Source organism: Indicator indicator, chromosome 1 (genome assembly GCF_027791375.1).
Source record: "Indicator indicator isolate 239-I01 chromosome 1, UM_Iind_1.1, whole genome shotgun sequence".
NCBI lineage: Eukaryota > Metazoa > Chordata > Aves > Piciformes > Indicatoridae > Indicator > Indicator indicator.
Genome location: NC_072010.1, coordinates 70,485,602 through 70,508,893, shown reverse-complemented (window position 1 = coordinate 70,508,893; position 23,292 = coordinate 70,485,602). Strand labels below are relative to the sequence as shown.

Here is a 23,292-nt window from a genome sequence, read left to right as displayed (position 1 = left end):
GGACCGGCTCCAATCCCATACGTGCTTGCAAGCAAACCCACTCCCAACTGGGGACAGATGACTCAAGCGAGAACTCAGAAATATTTAACTCCTCTCTGCCAAGAGATATTCCAGCACTAAGTGCAGAAGGAACAGAGTGCTGAAAGGCAAACTGCAATCAGCAGCTGGCTCTCTAAGTGGGACTAGATATTTCCACTAAAAAACAGGTACACCCAGCCCAGGCTGTCTCACAACTGGAAGGACATCAACTACTATTGATGTCTTGGTAGGCCTCATCCAGAAGGAATTACCTGTTGCTACTCATAGAGATAAAAATCAATAAGCCTCTGCACTGTAGAATTAGCATGTAATGACAACATCTGAAAAGCTCCAGTCAAAGCTGACGCTTATGCAAAGTCAATTACTGCAAAGTAAACAAGAAAATTACTTGCTAGAAAGCACCATCTGGTAAGGAGGTACCTCTGCAAAACAAGGAGCCTGCGATTCAGACACACAGCTTCTGAATGCAGTCTTGTAACTATCTACAGGGCAAATAAAATATTCAAATGTGCAAAGAGTGGGAGGCACATCTTTTTTACAGTTCATTCATTCAGGAATGTGTGATTGATTTGTGCTTCTCTAGCAAAAGAAAACACACCAGAAATAATAGACATTCTGGGACTGATCAAAACAACAACAGAAAGGAAAAAAAAGAGAGAAATAAAAATATCTTTGTGCACAATTAATTTGAGGAATTTGTTGACCTACTGTGGCACTGAGGTGACAACGCTGCAGAGAAGGGAGATTTTATGAATGCCACTATACTCCATTTTGCTTGCTAAAGGTCGGAGCCTTCCTCCAGCTGTGTATACCACAAGTTTGGAATGCAGAAGGCTTTCCAGGACATATAGAAACCTCAAATGGAGAGATTTGGGGGAAATATCTTGCCAAATTATTTTACATTCTCCTGTTCAAGCATTTCTTTTGCTTTTCAAGTGTCTGGTATTAGTCTATGTTGAGAAAGGACAATAAGTCACTTGGAACATTATCTACTTCCTATGGAGGATTTGCTACTAGGATTGAATGTGCTTAATCCTGAGCTTCATAGTTACATCTGGAGTTGGAGAGGGAATAGAGATGTGATTCTTAACAGTGAATAACAGAGAATAAAATCCTGCTCTAAAGTTCATCTTTTCTGAACAGCTTTTCCACAAATTCATTTAAGCTTTGGGGATGGTACATTTTAAGCAAACCAGGTTGGATAATTCAGATCAGCCATTCTTCTGGAATTACTCAGGTCCCATTGCTGAGCACAGGGCTTGGGATTTGGGTGGTCCCTCACATCCTTGGACCCTCTGCTTTCAGCAGAAACAAAGAATCAAGAGGAACTGGGAAGAAGCTGGGAAGGAAATACACACTCAGCAACCACACTCAGTGAATTCTGAGTAAGTAACTTCTGCTTTCTTTGATTACTCTGTTGTTGAACACCAGTCTCCATTGGCAATTAAGCTTTGGGTCCAATTTCCACACAGGACTTAGCAAAACATAGGTTAATCTCAGAGTGTCCCACATGAAGAAGCACCTGTTCATGTATCCATAGAGAACAGCATCATTTCCAGACACTCCAGCACAGTGTTTGCTGAAAATACAGGCAGGACTGCAGACAGCTGCCTAAAGGTGCCAGCGATGGAGTCATCCTTTACAGCAAAGCCCTAATGCAATGTGGGCTCTGGTGTCACATACTTGAGTACAGAAACCAACTTTAACTTAACAGCCTTTGTTATGCATCTTAAAGGATCTGTTCTCTGTAACACTGAACATCACTAGTAGTTTAACTGGAACTGCTAGAAGACACTTGGGTGGCAGGTATCTCCATTAAGCCTCCTGGGGATAGGTCTAACCTGACTATTAAATGTTAACAGAGAGGGAATGGGGAAATGACACTGGTGTTCAGCAAAGGCCCTTGCTAAGTGGATTTCCATTCAGGCAATGGATGATCTTGCCTCCTTCTGTTCAAACCAAATCATTCCAGATACAAGAAAGTGAAGCTGGGATGGAGCAATTACACATTTTCTAATACTATGGCTACTTAACCACAGCAAGTTCATCTTCTAGAACATTGTTAGCCAACAACAGCAGCCAGTCAGTGCTATAGGGTGCCTCTGTCACCAGCAGAGAATATGGAAGTATTTGCCTCAGAGCAGGGCTGAGCTTAGGCTCAAAGTTGGATATTTTTCCTCTTAATATGGACATTACATTATATATTAAGTGTAATGCTCTAAGTGTCTGTCTTTCCCTGCCAGATCTGCTCTGAAAGGACACAAGGGGTCCTCCTGCCTGAACCTACTCTGACTGCAGCATTGGTCCTAACCAAACTGGAACCGCTGGCTAGGAAAACTTCCCCAGGCATTTGATTTCTTACCTTTTATCTCTTTCATCACTTGAAAACAGTACATTGAGAAGGAAAGAACAAGGACTTGTGAAAGACCCCAGCCACAATATGTGGTAGGTCTCCCATAGGCTCCATGAATTGAACTGAGGGTGAGAGGATTTCATGTTGCAACCAACACAAATGGGCTGATGGGCTGAAGGTGCTTCCCTTCAGTTTTTGTTATGGTTAAAGAAAATTCTGCTCTTGAGCACCTGCAGTATATACCATGCTCAGGCATGCATGAACTCCATGCATGAGAAGTTCCAGCTCTGCTTTAGAAATACACAAAGTAGAGGAGAGGGGCACCAGAGCTGTTTCTGTAACTTAGTCTATGGTGAGGTTAACTGGCCTGGTGACCAGCTTCTGGTCTGGCTTCTGTGTTCCAAATTCAGGTCCACCCAGGGGCAGGGCCCCTATGTGGCTGTTGCAAAAAAAAGAGCAGCAGATGTTATGAGAAAAACACGCCAATGACATTTAAAAGCAATGATGTTTCTCCTATGTATGTATGAAGTCCCAAATTTAGCAAAGGCTGAATCCCACATATGGCAGAACATCACTATAAAAGCTGTCAGCAAGTAATACTTATCTCAATTTAGAAACAACTTGTTCCTACCATGTAATGTGAATGCAATTGAAAACATGCCCGTCTTTTAGCTGAAAGTGTAGCATACACATCCTTAAGAGTAACTAAGGAAAGGGCTAGCATGGATCCACATTTTTTTTGGCCCATAAAATGAGTCTCAATTTTTTTGGTCCAGATTACTCAGTTCTTCTTATTCTATAGCTGAAATACCAACTGTTTCCAGCACGTGCCCACTCTTCTGAATGTAGGTACTGCTGGTCAGAACTAGGCAGCACTATCTCAAGTTCCCACTTTGATGAAGCCCAAAGCAAAGCAAAAGGTTTCCATGCTCAAGGAATGGCATCACTCTAAGGTTCAGGAAAAGGGGCACAATCTGATATGCTGCCCTACCAGAGCTTGACATCAGCTAGTAAAGGATACGTAGGGTGAGGAAATCGTATTAGCATTTACTAGCTTCAGCAGTTATTTTGCTTCTATTGCTCTCGAAGCCTTAAGGCACACGATAATAACAAAAAGGAAAGATGGATCAGTCACATTTCCCCACCTCCTTCCTTTGGTGAAAGAAGTGATGTTTGAAGAATGCTGTTGTCTAGCGTAACAAAACATCTCAGGCACTTACACACACGCTCCAGCACACACTTGCAACTTCTTTTAGAACAGCAGCACTGCAACTGCTGTTTGTTTGCTCATACATTCAGTAAACATGGGCACAAAGGCCAAAATCAATCCAACACCTGAAGGAAAAAAAGGGTCAATATTTACAAAAAATGCCTTCAGAGTGGCTTTGCTCAGCTGGCAGCAAGTCATAACTGACTGCTGACATGGGATATGCTTCCTGCAATCTGGCTCAGCTTTGCCCTCCCACAACTGCATTTTGCTGCTGCTGGAGCCTGGCCAGCAACCCACTGCCCCTATCACCAGTGCCAGCTGTGCTCAGTGTCTCAGTGAAGTACATCGCTTCCACCTCACAGCATCCTGAAGGTACTTTATTTCATGGGGCTCAGTCAATAAAACATTTCTGGGTTTTTAATTGCAATCATATTTTTTCAGAGCTTATTCTGTGCTTATTCCAGTCAGGTCACACTTAGGACTAAAAATAATCTAAGAAGCTACAAAAGGACAAGGCCACTGTGTGACCCTCTCCCATCTTTGACATATCCCAGTGCCAGGGGAGCTAAGGGCTCATCTGCATTGTTGCATGTCTGCTGAAGGCTCCTTACTCCCTATCTCTTTTGTGGACCTCCAGCTCTCACAGACTGCATCAAGTCCCCAAGCCCCGACATGCCTCACACCATACAGCCTCCTCCCCTTCTTTCATGCTGAGGCTAAAACCTTTGCTATGCAACTTATGAACCCTAAGATCTAGCCACTGATTCTAGGATGTCATTTGCCTCTAAAAACCTCGCGAGGCCAATTCTCATCCCTTGTGGTCCTTGTTGGGGAAATCAAACCATCATCCCCCTTCTGAGAGCAGCACAGCATCACCTTGTTTCTGTTCAGACTGTATCTACCATAGCTCCACCGCTACCATTGCATCTACCATTGCTCTAGCACTCAAAGAGCAATGAAGCTTTCCCATAAATTCACACTCTTATAAATTCAATCTGTTTTATTCCAAATATCACATAAATTAAATACATTTCCCATGAATATTGCAAATATACATGAAATGAACATTGCAATTTTTAAAAAAAGTTTTGGCTTTGCTTATGCAACAAAAATTGCCAAATGTGGTTAGAACATGAACTTCTCCTGTATTTACTAGATACAAAAAGGTGCAGATTAATAATTTATATTTATACATATGTACACACTCCATTTCATAACTAGCTTTAAAACAGTAAAAAATTGTTTCAAGTTTATCTACATTAAACATACTCATTTAAATCTGGTCAGAAGCCCCAGATAAGAGTTGATACAATCATTTCACAACTGCAAAATTAAGGCGCTACCAAAATACCAGTTCCACTAGTGTAAAATGTAATAGGAATAGAGAGTGTACAGCTTTCTATTTATCAATTTAAAAGTGGACTGGAGAACGAGGAAAAAGGAGCAGTAAGAAACATGACAAGATCTACAGGTTAGAAGTACAAAGAGATCTTGATGACTATCAAATAAACATATTAAAATACAGTAGATAAAAGGCCTCAGTGGCAAACAATTAGTATGCTTCTGAAAGACAAAAAAAGGTTAAAATATATATAATTTTGTAGCTTGAAGCTTTACAGGTGAACAACAGGTGTAGAGGTAGAGGGATTTTTTTTTTTTTTTTGGGCCTCTTTACGATGTATAAAGAAGGGCCACATTCACCACAGTGAAAAGACTCATCATATATCCCAGCATCCTTGCTTGGACAGCAAGCAAGAAAAGCGTCATGAGCTAGAAAGGCAACGAATCCTGTCTATCTCTTCCAGGAGCTAAGCTCCAATGCTTCCACATGTACCTTGGCGACAAGCTACACCTAAGCATAGATCGGTCATAATGTGGACGTTTCCTCTAGAGAAAAAGAAACAGATAGCTTTTCCCATGAGGTACTACTGGATGCTGTAGAGATTATATGGCAGAGATAATTTGGTAACAATAAATTTGGTACTTTCACTTAGAAAGCAAGTACCACAGGGCAGTGGTGATTATTTTTTTTTAATTATTATTTATTAAAGCTTTGCTATTTGATCAGCATTCAGTGTTTTGGAAGAAATGTCAGCTTCAGGCTGCTAATAACTTGCATCCATACACAGACAATTCCTACGCTGTTATCATTTTATCCAAAACATCAATCACTGAAATATTCAGAAACTGCTTTAAAACCTTGACTAAAAAAAAATCCCTCTACAGTTCAGCTTTCTCTTCCATAACTATCATTCTGTTAATTATGCAGGCCTTTGTGAACACAGTAATGTCACTTTCCATGTAAAATGTCTTTACACGTTAGAGAGCAGCAGTAAATAACCTCTCTTGTTCTGTAGGGTTTCCTCTCAGAAGTACCTCAAAAGTAGATATCTTGAAAATAATTACTTTTGCAAAGAAGAATATTCACATTAGTTACTGAGGCAAAGCCAAGAAGACACTAACTAGCACCCCTTTTTTTTTCTTTTCTTTTTTCTTAAACGCACTCCTACGCAGAAAATTAAGCACATGTAAGATCAGGGACCAGCAATATACAAATACCATCGATGTCCCCTTGTAGCTAAACTAGTAATACTTAAAACTAGGCTAGACACACAAAGGAGCAAGATGAGCAAGTCCAGAAGAAATACACAGCATGGAAAGGGATGGGAAGAACAGGAAGCTGAACAGAAAGGATTGCAAGATCAAGTACAGTTCATCTTCCGGTCTGAGAATTAGTTTGTGAAATCATCCTTCGGCAGCTCAGCTAACAGTGGGCTAAAGACCTACTACTGACTGCTGATATTTCCTCCTCCATTTCCTCCTCCATATTTAGAACAATTCTTTTATAATTCAGTGACTTCTTCTTTATCATCTTTAAATCCCGGAGGAAATGCATCCAACTTGAATTTTGAGTATTTTGGTGATGGTAGCAGAACTTGCAGAAGGCTACTGTAGAGGTTATGACATCATTGGTTGTAAGTTATGCACTTCACAATTCAGAGAATATACTTACAAACTATTTAAATAGAAAAGGCGTGTTCAAGGTAGAGGCAGTTACAGTACATTCAGGGTATGTTACAGAAACCATTTGTGGTAGCCATTTGCTGAAAGGAAAAAACCTCTGTATTTTTGTTTCCCAGACCACACAGGTTAAAACTACAATACCCAAACAAAGCAGGAAATAACTCGATCACTGCATTTTAATGCAGTCTTCTTCCAGAATTCATGTGCAAAGTGAAAAAAGAAAGTTTAAATACATCTTCATTGACGAGTAAGAACAAAAGAGCTAAAAAATAAACCAGGCACTTTGACCATTTAGGTAAACAGCCATTTCTTCTTACCAGACTTCTGCACATGAACAAGTCTTTACATTGGTCTTGTTATGCTTGCAGCACATGGAGATTCAAGTCAAACTTCTTTTCCCGTTGGTAGTATCAGCTCTACTTATAGGAAACTATGCCAATTGAATTGGTAACACTGTGAGCTATTTCATTGGCAGTTGAGTAAATGTTGATCATTTGACTGACAAGCAATCAATTCAATAGCTATCTGAGTTAGATATTAACAAATCGATACATTTTAAAAAAATAAAAATCAAAGACAAATGAAGGTTAACACCTGACTTAAGCTTGCATTGAGACTTGCCTTTATAGGTTCGGTTTGTGCCTCCTTTCACTGTGTTATTGTGGACTGATTTCCATCACATACAGCAACTGGTACTAAACTACAATACTTTTGGTTTACATCACGTTCAGCAGAGATCACCCCACTGTGATGGGAGGTTAGCATGACACTGCAGGCAGAAGGGAGATGGAAACCTCCCCATGTTTTGTCCTGGCTGGTCCCACTCACAGAGCAGGTGTTCACAGCAAACTGCAGCACACCTTCATACTTGGGGTGAAATCATTATTTCACAGCAGCATTTATCATACTTTAGGGAGCCGATTTGATTTTAATTTAGTGGTAAGACCAGCTAAGATTACTTTGATTTTTCTTTTCAAACAAACCAAAGTACACCTTTCCAAACATTTTGTACATACTCTATTTGCTACAACACATAAATCACAACACAAGGGATTACCTAAGGCTACTAAATAATGTACTTACTCAGTAGCTATTATTCGTTCAGTTAAACATCTTCAGATGCCTTGACCACAAATGGCTTACTTTTTTCCTCACAGATTTCTATTTGCTGAAGAGGGAGAGATGTGGGTGTGTTACAGACTGCCTACTGATTCACTAACAGAGTGTACTGTTGGTTATAGTCTTCATGCATACTTCTGCCAGGCAGAATAACTCCTCTTCTGTTCATTACTTCAAGAAAGGCTAGGAAACACCTCTTCAATCCACTGTCCAGTTTCCTTTTCCTACCAAGTGGAAATCTGAATCGCGTGCAGGTCAACGGTGCTACTCTAGTACTTAACTCTTGCCAACTAGAAACAGCAACTCGGTTGTAGCACTTTGAAGCAATTATCCACATCAGATACACTCTAATTGTAGCACAGCTTTGTAGAGGCTCAGATTTCACCAGGAAAACAGGAGAGAGTGCACGGTTTGGTGAATACCCAGGATAAAAAACTGATGCAATCAGTGGATGCTGGACACAGTCAGAAAGGGCTGTTCCTTTTGAAGGAATCTTAAAAACAAAAATCAAAAACCCCGAACAAAAAAAACCCCAATCCCTCCCCCTTTGCTCTCCGCCATAACAACCTATTGTGAGATGTTTTCGGAGCCCACTCACTACTGAAGTCCATGTTATCTGGGTCTTTTGCGAGTCACAAATATCAGTACACGTCTGATGGCAATAAGACGATCTTTAAGGGAGGTCATAGCCAATATAGCCAGCTGAGCTCTATTTTCCAGAGGCAACACTGCCAAGAGCCACCAGTACCAGGCAGGACCACTGGGGTTGCTCTGCAAAAAGACGGAAAGACATGCAATCACGTATTCATCATCCATCAAAAACATCACCTTCCTTCCCACCTTCTGTTTGCTAAGAAAGTTGACACTAAACTGTTCAAGCAACAACTAAACACTTAATTTTAGGTGCTCTCCTTGTCTATATACACCATTAAGACTTCTCTGTTCAGATATCAACTTACACTGATGTGTTGTTTTCTATTGATTGTTTTCCATTTTTCATGCTGATAGACAGAAATTGGGTAAACAAGAATTTAGGAATGTACAAAACTATGCAAAAACCTGCCATAAAATGGTCTTGTGTAATAATTCTGTATAGAATAAGGCTGCTAGGTAGGAAGGTTTTATTACCTGTGGCTCTGGTTCTTTTCCTGGCATGGACCCAAAATGATTGAGAATTTGCACTTTCATATTGTCTTTAAGAGAAGTAAACCAGGCAACGGCTTGATCGTAAACTGAATCATGAAGGCGGACAAGTTCTTCATATTCCGGTCCTTCAACCTTATTGTTAAAGAAGGAAGATGGAACAAACCAGATTTGATACCGTGGAGTCTACACGCTTCTCCAGAAGCAAGCGAAGCAAAATAATGCAGTGACTACAGTTGTTCAGCTGTCCTTATCTAAGCAAACTGTAACCAAGTCTCAAATTTCAAACCGGTGATGCAGGAGCCTCTTTACCCTCCCTTAGATGCTCTGAAGAAACATTTCTTGGAGCAGATACTGCCTTGTAAATATCCTTTCCTAAACACTGGTGCAAAGAATCTGCTCTCTAACCCTGAGACATATTAACCATCTCAAACCCTGAGTCCCTGTCAACAGAGAGGCCTCTAAACATTGTTAAATCATCTGCCAAAACAAAAGCCACTGCCACTGAGCACAGAGACAGGGGGTCTATGGTACTTAGAGACCAGCAGTATTTTATAGAAGTATTAAGGCCATGGTAGGACAGCCAAGGAAGAGGAGGGCAGACACCCAAGCAGGCAGGAAGCAGAAAAAGTGGATGCTTTCCCAATACCAGGAACAGCCATTAAAAAAAACAAACAAACAAACAAAAAACCTTACTAAGGCAAAGAGTGTTTTAGTTGCACAGGCCTGCCTATTAGCCATTAGGGAAAAGAAAAAAGCATAAGCAAAAACTACTGCAATTGGTGATCTGGTTGTGTGTTTGGAGGGGATGAGTGCTTGGTTTGGCTTGGGGGGTTTGGTTTTTTGGGGGTTTTTTTGGGGTTTTTTTTGGTTGTTTGGGTTTTTTGTGGTTTGGGGTTTAGTTTCTGGGTTGTTGGTTTTTTGGTTGGGTTTTTTTTTCGGGGGGGGTGGCAAGTGGGGATGTTTGTTTGGAGTTGTTTGGATTTTTTCCCTGAAAGTTGTACACACCACTGTGTGATTCACCTGTGCTACTCAGATGTGCATCTGAGCTGTTCTGGACCCCCCCTGCAGTCAAGGAGAAACAGCTCTTAGAGGGGAATTAATTGCATCTTAAGGTAGATATCTGAGACAGAGTGGATAAAATAGCCAGCTTTGGACTGATTTCTTACCCCCCACATAGTATGTGAATGTAGGGTGCTGGACACAGATGTCAGCCTCTCAAGTGAAACAAGGTAAATCTCTATGAAGTGGTAGGTCTCTGGCAACCTCTACAAACAATACCTGCGTTTCACCACCCTTCATTGGAGATTTACACACAGCAGAACCCTCACTGACCATTTACAGGGGGAGGCACTTGCACACCTTCTGCCTTTCCTTCACTGGTAAACAATCTGCACAGGTGAGAAAAGTCCTTTGCAGACTTGCACTTCAACTGTGACAGTGTGCTGAAAAGCTTTATGACCACGCTCGGCTTGATCAGTTGGCAGGAGATTACTACTACCTCAACACTAAGAGAGATCAGGGTTTTACAAACATGCTCTGAAGATGATCCATCATTAAGATGATCCATCATTAAGCATGGCCAAAAATTCACCCTTTGGCCAACACGCATCACAAGCACCTCACTTGATGCAGGTTTCAGAAGAGGACTTGTTTTTAAAAACCAGTCCTCTCCTTGCAATTCTCTGCTCTTAGCCAGCTCTGACAGATGCTTGTAGAGGCATAGTTAACTACATGTCATTAAGATCTCATTTTCTGAGGGGACTTACACATTTGGTTGAGGACCTGTCCTATGTATGAGAGACTGGAGGTCACATGAAGTCCGTTAATCGTCTGTTCAATGCAAGAGAGTGGCCAGTTCTCAAACAAGAGCATGTGCTCTTATGAGGGTTTCAAGTCCCTATCAGTTTTAAATACTACTCTGACCTCATCTATACATCAAAACTGATGTCAGCACCTGAGTCTTAGAAGCTATCCGTGAAGGGAGCGCAACACTTAAGCAGAGATAATAATAAGGGCAAAAAAGGAAGAAAGGGAAGGAAGAGATAAAGATTGTTCCATGGTTTTAAAAAATAGAGCTTTAGTATTTATAATGATATTGGTTTTAAAATAATGCACAGCTAGCTTGAAATGCAACAAGGAAAGGCTATTGAAGTGAATCCAGCAATACATGGGTATGAATAACTTTGCACCATAGATCACCTTTTTATCTTCAAGATACTCGATGTTTGCTGTGTTATATCCATCTCGCTGGCCATGGCTTAAGACCCTAAAACGACGGACACCAACTGTATCAACAACTGAGCGCCCATCAGGAAAAAACTTTACGTCCCTGATCTCTAATATACAGCCATGATCTGCAAATCTGAAATGACAGAAGGGCATAAAAGTGGAAGTCATCAACAAGTGTTTATACACATTAGGACAAATACTGGGCCTAATTCACTTCATATTTGAAAGAGGATCCTGCTTTGGTGACAATACATTTCTGCTTATTTACATAAGCCACACAACCCCCACCCTTTCTGCCTTCTCTCAGAGATCCAGGGCAGCAGCATTTTCAGAGTATATTTGCAGGACAGCAGGGTCAGGAAGGGACAGGAAACTAAATGAAGTGTGTTTCATGCGGGGGGTTGCCAGCTGCTGATGGCAAATTCATTTGGTTTGCAAAGAAAACAAGATGGGTAAAAATACCATAAGGAAATCAAGAAACTGAGGAACAAATGCAGAGCTGGGAGGGCTATCCCCCTACTCTGAGGTGTAAGCAGAGCATTATAGCTTTTAGAAGGAAAAAGCTTCTCTATGGCAAGATTTTTCTTGCACTTGTTTCCTTTAAGTTAAAAAAGCAAAACAATAAAACAAAACAAAAACCAAAACACCCCCACTCTCCCCCCCAAAAAACATACCCCAAAACCTACAAAACAAACCCATAATACTCTTTCTACAAAAGCACATTTTTATCTGCTATACTTTAAGTAGGCTTAGGTTTTAATGACACCTTGGAAACAAGCATGCAACAATTTTTTACTTTAAATTATCAGGCTTACCTACACTATATTTGTGCTGTAGTGAGTTCACTAGACAGGCTGATGGCACAATGACTCTTCACCATGATATGTTGATCTGCCACCATGTGCACCTCAGCCTACTGCTAAGCAGGAGAATGTACTCTATCTAGTCTCATCTCAAGGTAACAAATCCCTGCAGGGTCCAATAAATATTTTGCCAGAGAAACATTTGTTTTACTAGGGCTTAGCCATTTCTTACACTGGGGTAATGAAGAAACAGTGACACTATGGGAAAATAACTTGTGCTTCTACTCTGAACAGAAACCTTAGGCTTCAGAGGAAAAAAGTTAAAAAAAAAAAAGCTCACCACTGAACAACTCTTTTCTCCTGGCCAAGGTACAAACTGAGGAAGAGCATGAAGAGTACATCTGGACACAGATATGCCCTGTGGCTCTACCAGTGGGATCATGAAAAGTGAGTTTATTATGTCAATATTAAGCTGAACACTGTTAAAGTAACTACATAGCAGTTTTAAAATTAATTGTTTTAATGGCTTTTATAGAGAATTTAGAAATTAATCTACAAATAAAGGGATTTATTTTTCCTTTATTCTCATTCTTTGGGAAGTTACTTCTGGATAGACAGTCACTTTAATCAGAGACAAAAAAGTATCTAGGGATGAGTATAGAGCATACTGACCCACTAAAATTCTATATTCTTCTCCCAGTTTTAACTATAATGGAGAAACAAAACAGAGGAAGATAATTAATTGCACATGTCTTGCCATGGTGTTCCTCAAGGGAGGTATGCATCTATGTTTTAGTAGATGAGGCAAAACAAGTTTCCCCACTTTTTGTATTCCCAGCTGATTTTGCAATTTTGAATAAACAAAAGAACTTTGCTTGTGTAAGAAGCTACAACAATCTGCCAGGTGTCTACAGATGAAAGCTTCCTGCACTTGAGTGTTTGATTTAAAGTATCATGCTTTAAAAAATTAATTATTTTAGTAACTCAAAACAGATAGAACATAAAAATCTAACCATTCTTGTGGCATTTTTAAATACCCTTTATGACACTATCAAATAAACTAATTCTTGTGGTTTTGGAATTATAGCCCCTTGGCACTCTGTATTAGACCTGTCTCCAAATAAGTCTGGCTTTTCCACAAGCCTCCACAGATGTAAGGAAAGTTATCACTGATGTCCTAGGGTCATTTTATCCTCACTATTACAAGTATTTGCTTCTAGAAAATTGGTAACAGGCCTGGAAGGGACTGTGGAGCATAAGCTGTTGCTGGAGTCTGATCTCCACTGAGTGCAGCACTGACAGCATGCCAGATGGCATGAAGCACTGTCACAGTTGACTGGGAAGCTGTAGCATCTCCTGTATTCTTACCACCACCTTACTGTCCAGTCTGGAAGGAAAAAAAAAAAAAAAAAAAACAACCAAACCTGAACTGTACAGGGAAAGGCTGCCAAATCCTGGTATGACTACCCTCCTCTCAGATCCAGTGATGATTACCTCAAAAATGCTGCTCCTGAGAACACCCATATAACGTGTTCTTAAAAATTCCCATGCTCTCATCATCCATTCAACACCCACGCCAATCTATCTTCTGAAGTCATAAACTATCTATTAGAACTCACGAGGTAGACCTCTCTTAAGACTGCTTCACTTTTTTTCCCCCATAACCATCTTTTTATCATCCCCTTCATTCAAAAAAATTATTATCTATAAAAGGACTTAAAAACCTGAAGGTTTTCATAGAACCACAGAATAGTTTGGGTGCAAGGGAGCTTTAAAGATCATGTAGTCAATCCCTACATATGGAACTAAAAACACACCAGTGTCGGAATTCACAAAAATGAATTAAAGATCATACAGAAAGATAGTGTAAACCACTCACTGCAGATAGTCTAGACATTGCAACACAGCAGTAAAGACAAACAAAAATTTGACATTCAGCAGCAAAACAAACTTTCAGCCAAGGGTATACTTTGTCTCATTCAAATGATAGCACCTATGCAGTAAAGCTACAGATGGTTTGAATTATTTTTTTTCTTTTTATATTACCTTTTATTTTTAAAACTGAGTAGACAGAGGAGCAATCTTATCCAGACAGACAGCTTCCACTAGAACAAACAGGCTAGAAAGCTTCCCAACCACATAGACAATTAAGTGCTATTTCTGGAGCCTGTAGTAGCAGGAGGATTTGTATTCTTGCTATCCATCCAACAGGGGAGCAATAGAAATTAAATCTTTGTGTCAAAAGAAATGTTTAAGACAGAAAACTAAAAAGCCAGAATCTTCAGCATTAGTTCATACAGGACTGGAAGAACTGTAGCGGTTTGGGGAGACAAGTATACTGTGCTGCAGCACTCCATTAGCATCACAACAGCTGCTATAACAACAGAACACTCTCAGCTCATCTCCTTACCCTTTCAATTCATCAGCTAAGCACATGCCAAATTGCTTGGTACCAGTTTCCATGCATCTTCTTATCATTAGACGGTAACGAGGTTCAAAGACATGGAGTGGGCAAGGGATGGTAGGGAAGGCCATGGTACATACGAAGATGGGAACATCTTTATTCAAACTGTAAGATAATTATATAAAAATAAAAAATGTTTGCCATAAGATAATGGTTAAAATCTGCTATGTTCAGCACAAACCCTCTAATACGACACTGACTCAAGTAGTTTCCTTAGATTCCTTCTCCATAAACACGTATGTGGTCAAGGTTTGTCAGTTTTACAAGACAAACACATTTCAGGACTTTAACACATTAAGAGAACAATCCCAGTTTCCCAAAACTTATCAATACATTTAGCTTAAACACATGTGGCAAGATCTTGGTGATAACTTCTTATAGTAATATAGTACCTAAGAACTAGCCACGCTCAAAGCAAGATGGTAGAGAACTCCCAAGCTCAGTAAAGTCCGTTAATTCTGAAGAAGCCTACTTAACTTATCAGGCTTATTGCATGTTTTGTGTTCTTTTCTAATGAGTTGCAGTGCAAGATTCTTGAGTCACTTACAAAACTGGATCCTTGAACGTCTCCCAGCATGAAGTGCAACCCATTTATACATTGAATTCTACTCCTTGAAAGTGCCTATTATAACTTCTAAAGCTATCACATTGTTTCAGAAGAAAAAAGCAATTATCTTTATTTTAAGAATATTGTGCATCTCTACCATCTGAGCATATTTCTATTTGTTTATCTGCCACTAACGTGTCAAAAGTATGAAACATCTGGCAGGTTCATTCACAAATTCATTCATTTTACACATTTTCATTAGCACATGAAGTTTCTTCAGTAATTTATATTGAAAAACACATTTTTGTAACAGCTGTCAGTAGTAAAAAGGAAGCCTACTTTGACAATTCCTTAATTTCTTCCTCATAAACTTTCTTCCTTTCAGATAATTCCTCTGGCAAGTAACGGACTATCAATTCTTCCGTGAGGACGGTCTTCTTGTAAGTTCTGCTTGCCAGAAACTGCAAGAAGAGTCAACTCTTAAGTCTGGTAAAGAGAAGACAGGCAATACCTCTTCCTACCAACCCATCCCTCTCCTAAGGCCAAACAGCACATTAGTCAGGACTGTACCAATTCCTCCTCCTTGTCTGCTTTCAGGCACCAAGGCTTCCAGTTTAGGATACACAGCTCAATCCAGTGCCTATTTAACTGTGACTCCTTGTCCTATTTCTGGTAGAAGTTGTAATACCAGCAAGAAGAAGCAATCCCTCCTCACTTTTCACCTAGAGCTGCCAGGTTACTGGCAAGAAGTACTCCAAGTACAAGACATATTATGCCTGCTGGAGCAGAAGTGTTGACCAAGGAGCAACAACTCCTTGTTCACTGCAGGTAGACACAAAAACTGGAGACGTGGTATGAGCAAGCCCCACTTCTCTCACAAAGAATGACAAAGCATATTCTGGAGCAAATGAGGTCTGTGCACAGCTTGATGCTGTGTGTACTACTGTGCTGTTCTGGTTTCATAGAATCACAGAATAGTTTGGGTTGAAAAGGACCTGTAAAAGTCATCTAGTCCAACTCCCCCTGCAGTGAAGAGGGTTATTTTTAACTAGATCAGGCTGCTCAGAGCTCTGTCCAATCTGACTTTGAATGTTTCCAAGGATGGAGCATCCAGCACTTAACTGTGCAACCAGTGTCAGTGTTTCACCACCCTCATTTTAAAAATTTCCTTACTTCTATGCAGCCTAACCTACCTTCTTTCTTTTTAAAACTATCATCACTTGTCCTGTTGCCAACATGTCCTGCTAAAGACTGTCCCCATCTTCTTAGAGGCCTCTGTTAAGTATTGAAAGGCCACAATATGGTATCCTGGAGCCTTCTCTTCTCCAGGCTTCATGAACAACCTTAATTCTCTCAGCCTTTCTTCACAGGAAAGGTGTTACAGCCCTCTGACTGGTTTTTGTGGCCCTCTGAACCTGTTCCAATAGGTCCATGTCTTTCCCGCGTTGAGGGCTCAAGACCTGGACACAATACTCTGGGCAGGGTCTCTCTAGAGCAGAGCAGAGAGGAGAATCCCCTCCCTTGACCTGCTGGCCATGCTGCTTTTGATGTAGTTTCAGTGTAGAGCATAGAAAACCTCCACACAGATGCTTTCAGAAGAATACAGCTTTATGCATTTTTGTTAATTGGGGCAAGGCCATACTTACTTCTGACAGCTTTTCTTTGCAGAGTGGGCAATGCGGATTATGGTCAAGGCAACGCTCAAGGCATTTGAGGCAAAAGGTGTGTCCACAGGGAGTGGTAACAGGCTCGTAGAACAACCTGAACAGGAAAACAAGGAACAGAAAAGCTAAGCTGCCAACACGAACACCATAGATTCCAAAACTGTAGAAAGGAGTGACTACATCCAGCCATTTCTTCCATTCCTGCTTTTGTGTAAATCATAGGTGGCAGCGTTATTTAAGGATATTAAAAAAAAAAAAGCTTTTCATTTTTAGAAGTAGTAAACGATGGAGAATACCACGCATAATAGAGACGAACACACAGACACCACATGCAAGACTCAGCAAGAAGGAACACAGAAATTACACAGACATTGTCTGGCAAGTTTCCCTTCTGACACCATAAAAACTCTTCTCACAAGCCAGAAAGCTTCATGCCAGGTCAATGTAGTCATACCTCATGCACAGGGAACACTCAAAGTCCGATGCATCCACCAGGGTTGTTGGTATTTCACTTGATGTGACAGTGGTGTTTTCAGATAAAACATCTGCATCTAGATAGTTAAGAAGACGATTTAAGCATTACTGCCATTTCAGATGCCATTTAAGTTGGTTTTCCATAAAGAACCTAAATAATCTCTTTTCTTTTTTGAAATTTTGTTCCAAACAAACATAATTTTTTTTCATTGAAGTTTCAGACTTACTGGCAGGAAATGTTTTGGAGTGCAGAGGATAATGTCCATGGCCAGAGAAAGCATTTTAAAGGAGAATACCCATGATTTGCTTCTCCAAAAACAGTTGGTTGGGGCTTTTTTTAAGTCTAATTTTTAAAATACTCTTCTACTGCTTTTCCACCACCATCACCACTCCCACATCAGCCACGCCAGATGTTTGAGAGTACATTAGGTCCAGAATTTAATTTGTTTACACATAGCCAAACTATTTCATCAGTGTTTATTATAGATTTCTCAGCAGTTTATTATAGATTTCTGATCTTGGTTTTTGGGGGGTGATGTAGTTTACACATTTGAAGAGTATGGGCTTCAAACTCCACAGCAGCAGCAGTGTTTTACCTCAAGAGCTATCAGCTCAAGCTTCTCAAGATTCTGTAACTTCTTTTATAATCCACATCTTTATGGCTCAGTGATGAGTTGCAGCAGAGCCATGAATGCTGCCTCCACATACTTTTCATTAACTAAATTCTTGACTGTTTGAAAAATAAATTTAAAAAAGGCTCAGCTTTTTTTTCACATGGAGTTAAAACACTAGGATGTTTTTGTTAAAGAATAACTTATGCTTGGCATCTCATTTATCTTGAGCACAGACGTGGCGGGGAAGAGGACAGCGGCCTACACAGAAAAACAGCATGATTTTTAACCTATATCTCTCATGTTAGCATTTAGTAATACTAACAACCTAACTGTGTTATTTCTGCAAATAGTAACATGGCATGAGGATCCAGCACAGACCAGAAATTAATGGTTGTGGGCAAAACATGGTCTCTGGCCTTTGCTGTGAACATACAGACGGCTCAGATTTCACAATCTATTTACTGAGTCTGCACCTCACAAGCAAGTACAGGGTTTTTCCCCCACAGCAGAGTGATCAATGAGATTGGCCATACCTTGATCACTTGCAGAGGTGGGAAACAGACAAGTAGCACTTGAAGATTTTAATATTTCAAGGCAGAAGTTCCATTTGTCAGGAAAGTGTGGGTTGTTTCTTTTTTCCTTAAGGGGAAAAAATGCACACTACTGTAGTAGCATTTTCAAAATCCCTTTTAACCAGTTATTCACTACTCAGTGCAATACATTTCCTTCAGGCTTTTTGTGTTGCAGTATTAAAACCACTTTGGAGGTCTTTGTTAGAAGCTTGAGAAGCATACCAATTGTAAGTACAGCTATCAAGTGACAGAAAACTGGGGAGGCTTATTACCCTTCAAAAGGCTTCTTTGTTTGCTTGGAAAATTTCATGTAAAGTTGCATGTGACTGTTTCTGATGCCAGTTAAAGATTAGTTTCCAGGATTACTGCATCTCTCCTTCATATAGAAAGACAATGAAGTTCAGCTATACCTCTGAGACCAAGAAAAAGGAAATAGCTCCAGTAAGACAAATACTAAGCTATTAGTGGATTACAAATTTGAAATGGCCCATTTGAGAGAGAAAAACACAGAGTTCATTGAATGAGCTGAAACTGCTCTTGTGTAAGGTAAATAAGCTGTTATAGCAGAAACAGACACACCAGACAATAAAGTATTATTCCAATCCCTGTAGGGAATGTTTCACTGACACCTATAAAAAGAGGGAAGGAAAAAAGTTTATAATTTTTCAGTATGCGCAAAAGAAATCCCTTTCTTAAACCTCAACACAAACCTTTTTTAGGAATCTTATTTGGGACATCCATACTTTGTAAATCCCTCATATCACTGGACAGTTTTCTTTTTAAGCCAACCCCAGGTAAACTGGAGAGAATAGCTCCCAAAGACTTCTTGTTGTCTTCAAAATAGAGATCCAGAACATGATGGGAAACAGGAGAATCAGTGCTTCTAAACACATCAGATTCTTGGGATGGGGTTTTTGTTAACCTGAACACAGTATCCTGAAAAAAAAAAAAATAAGAACAGATATAATAGGAAACAATTTTGCTTTTAATTTTTTTTTATTAGTTGTATACATCAGCAATAGACCATGTCCCTACAATAAACTTAGCCAGGGAAAAAAAGCTTCACGCCAAAGGACGGTCCAGTTGCACAAAATTGAGCAACTTCCTTCCCTACAGCTCCTGGCTCTAGAAATCATGTTCCTGTCATACTAAACCTCTGAGTGGAAAAAAAAAACACCCGCAAATACAATTGACCCCCACATGAAGGCATCAATTGTTTTCCGAAAAAAAGGGCTTTAGTCTCTTCTGAGGAAGTATAACCCAACAAGAGATCCAACAGCAATGGAGAAAACAGGCTTACCATGAAAGCGCCTACATGAGTGCAGACAATGTCATACAGATCTGACAGGTCCTTGTGTTACTTTTGGCATTTTTATGTTGAAGGCTTTGTACTTTACCTTTGAGGACCCAGCAACAGAGATATCTTCTGCAGCTGACTGTGTGTTTATGCTACTCAGAAATGCAGGCTTCAATCTTGTATGCGATGTTCGACTGGAGAAAGGTGCTGTTAGACTATCATGCACATTTTCAAAGGCTGGGAAAAACATCTCACACATAATCTAGTCAATTAGAGAGAAAACAAAAGACAAAAATAATCATAATTACAACATGGGCATTTATGTTGGTATAAACAGAGACAGACTTCACAGCTTCTGGATGCCAAGAAGCTTGCATCTACCAGGACATCCTGCATTCCCCGATGCCCACAGGGAACCTGAATAGCAGTCCCTACCACAAACACAGACACATCCCAAGGTACTCTTCTGGTACCCACCTCCTTCCCCAAAGGCTTCTTCTCCCCACAAGCACCCAGAGTGGGGGGCAGTCTGTTGCATCCTTCTGCCCCAACCCATCTCCACTATGGCCCACAGACCCCTCCCTCCAGAAGTCTCCATACTATGCTCTCCTACCAAGATCAGTTAACAGAGGAGTGTTTAAGCTTGCCTCCCGTTCTGTATTTTCTTTATCCTCAAGCAGATTTCACTCCTAGCTGAAAGCTGTGTAGCGCCTGTTCTCTTTCTCACCAGTCCTCAACAAGCACCTGGCCAAATCTCTGTTGCCTGTATGGATGGTCATGAAAAACATGACCACAGCTGGCTAGCATAAAGTACATTTAACTTCCAATAAGAGACAAACTGATACAGAAACTGCAGGATTTTTCCAAGACAGGACAGCACGCAGCTCTCCCTTCTCAACTCTCTGCCACTTCCTGCTTAAAAGTGGTTTTCTGGTGGGCACTAAAATTAGCCTTGAGCCTAGGAAATCCAGGTGTACACAAGTCCAACCAATATACCACAAGTGTATTCTATAAACAACAGCAGCCAAACCTACAGATTTGCAGAGGAATCGACAAATATGCAATCCCTCTGGCTGAAGCATCAACCAAACCAAATAGGCACCTTGCACAGCACAGTATTAATAAGGTTTATTAGAGAATCTAACTGAATCAAGTTATCCTTTGGTTGTTTAATGTCACCTGAAATAACACAAATTTTATGTGGCTGCAGAAGTAAGAACAGCTTTATGGCCAAGAAGTGGCCAGTAAATGTATTTCATACCTTTTGGGCTTCTTTCTTCATTGAGCTCCATTCAGGATTTAAGGCAACACAATAGAGAAACTCCTTCAATGCTTCCTCAGTCCTTTCCAATCCAGAAAGAGCTTTTGCTTTCACATAATGGCCCTGTTCACACAAAGGAAAGATACAAATCTAGAGATCATTTCTGAAGTGGGAGCAAGGCAAACTTGGAAGTTCACATCATTCTCCAGATGAAGAATAAGACACTTTTTGGGTAATGACCTCCCTGACACACATGACTGAAGGAAAAGTCAGGCCTTTTGTGGTAGTTTAGGGCTGCGCCCAGAAAATTTTCCACAGATCTTGCTTAGCTGCTGCTGACCTCGGCTGTGTTGCTTTGTTGTGGTTAAGTACTAACAGCAACTCTCTGCTCTTTCTCTTGTCCCGTGTACAGGGGGAAGGAAGAGAGCAGGGAGGGGGAAGCTGTTGGTAGCCCCCTAGTTTTGTCCAGGGGGTTCTTGTGTAGTTGATAAATTGTAAATATTGAATGTTTTGTACATATTCATTGCATTTCATATTTTAGATTGTAATTTTGCTTGTAAATACAGCTTCATTTGCTTCCATCTGAACCAATCTGGCAATTTCAGTTTGGGGGGAATTTTCAACCCACCACACTCTTTCTGAAAGATCATCTCCCTGAAACCCACTGCTGCATCATTCCCTGCCAAAGACACCGCTCTTTTCCTCAAGGGGGAATTCTGATGTAGAATGAGGCTCAAGTCTCTCCAGGGACCAAGACTACTACATATCTTATTGGGCTCAACATACCACAGAATTGTTTCACACACCAGGGCAAACTTCACAGAACCATAGAATGATTTGGTTTGGAAGGAACCTTGAAGATCATCTAGTTCAAACTCCCACCCCTGGAATGGGCAAGAACACCTTCCATTAGACCAAACTGGGTAAGGCCTTATCCAATCTGGCCTTGAATACCTCCAGGGAAGAGGCATCCACAACCTCCCTGGATAGCCTGTTCCAGTGTCTCACCACCCTTACTGTAAAGAACTTCTTTCCAATATCCAGTCTAAATCTACCCTCCTTAAGCTTAAATCCATTCCCACTCATCCTATCACAAACCCTTGGAAAAAGCCCCTCCCCAACTTAACAGTAGCAAAGCTGCATGGAAAAGCCAGCTTTTCTGAGAGGCAAGAGGCAGGCTGGAAATAACAGCTGAGGGAGCAAAATATTTCAGGTTCAGGATACTTCCAGTTCTTCTGAGTAAATTACCAGGACAGAGATGATTTTTCACCAATTTGGCTAGAAAAGACCAACATTATGAATTTAAGGCAAGTTACCAATACTTAACATAAAACCTTTCAGCCCGTCCTACCTCTCCTACATCCTAGAGAAACACATCTATGGACAATGGGTATGGCAGTTAGCTTAGAGACAAGTCCTACTTTGTTATTTGTAGCAGAAGAATGCCTCACCTTTGACTTTCCCTGCAGATACTGATTTGTAATTCAAATCTGACTACAAAAGTTACTTCCTCAACAACAAAAAGTGTGGATTTAATTTGCCTCTTGCTAATGAGCAAGTGTATTTATTACAAAGTGTGCTCTGGAAGTGAACCTCTGATCCACATGACTATCTCTAGGCTGTGCTGAAAGTACATTTTCACTAGTCGAAGAGATTAGTTAGATAAGCAGATACAGTTTTCTATTTTTCAGATGAATACCAAAAGATCTGGTATCACAATCTTCCTGGGCAGGTACCTCCCTCACTCTCTCAGTATAGCCTGTCAAACTGAGACTCGTTAAGCTCCTTAACTTTCTGCTGTCAGAAAAAAAGGAGGCTTAGACCACAAGCAGGTAATGGGCACCGCATAGGGCAGGTTAATGAGAATCCAACACAGAGCCACAAGGATGATTAGGGGACTTGAGCACTTCCCCTATGAAGAGAGACTGAGAGACCTGGGGCTGTTTAGTCTTGAGAAGAGAAGACTGAGAGGGGATCTCATCAACGTGTATAAATATCTGAGGGGTGGGTGTCAAGTGGAGGGGGGCAGGCTCTTTTCAGTGGTGTGCACTAAATAAGACAAGAAACAACGGTTCAAGCTTGAGCATAGAAGATTTCACCTCAACATGAGGAGAAGCTTCTTTACAGTGAGGGTGATGGAGCACTGGAACAGGCTGCTCATGAGGTTGTGGAGTCTCCTTCTCTTGAGATTTTCAAAACCCACCTGGATGCATTCCTGTGTGGACTACCCTAAGTGACCCTGCTTTGGCAGGGGGGTTGGACCCCATGATCTCTGGAGGTCCCTTCCAGCCTCTAATGTACTGTGATACTGTGCTCACAGGATCATTGTGACCTTTGAGTCCAACCTCCTTGCAGGACCATATCATCTAGCATGACATGCCATTTGGTGACCTGAACAAGAAGTCTTAACCCACATCAGTATCTCAAGGTGAGATACTTTCTTCTTTCTCCTGAATACAGTAAAAAGAGGGCTAAT

At 40.6% G+C, this 23,292-nt stretch overlaps 1 protein-coding gene across 1 annotated transcript in view; it reads right to left on the bottom strand.

Moving 5' to 3' along the window:
* Positions 1 to 8,357: 8,357 nt before the first annotated feature.
* Positions 8,358 to 23,292, bottom strand: part of LONRF2 (LON peptidase N-terminal domain and ring finger 2) — a 32,366-nt gene continuing 17,431 nt past the window's right edge. The window contains exons 3-12 of the mRNA XM_054385931.1: positions 20,817 to 20,939; positions 19,656 to 19,817; positions 18,969 to 19,194; positions 17,053 to 17,149; positions 16,581 to 16,695; positions 15,274 to 15,395; positions 14,334 to 14,492; positions 11,091 to 11,253; positions 8,874 to 9,023; positions 8,358 to 8,516 (exon numbers count right to left, since the gene is read on the bottom strand). Coding sequence (XP_054241906.1) covers positions 8,358 to 8,516; positions 8,874 to 9,023; positions 11,091 to 11,253; positions 14,334 to 14,492; positions 15,274 to 15,395; positions 16,581 to 16,695; positions 17,053 to 17,149; positions 18,969 to 19,194; positions 19,656 to 19,817; positions 20,817 to 20,939 — 1,476 coding nt within the window. The remainder of the gene's footprint in view (positions 8,517 to 8,873; positions 9,024 to 11,090; positions 11,254 to 14,333; positions 14,493 to 15,273; positions 15,396 to 16,580; positions 16,696 to 17,052; positions 17,150 to 18,968; positions 19,195 to 19,655; positions 19,818 to 20,816; positions 20,940 to 23,292) is intronic.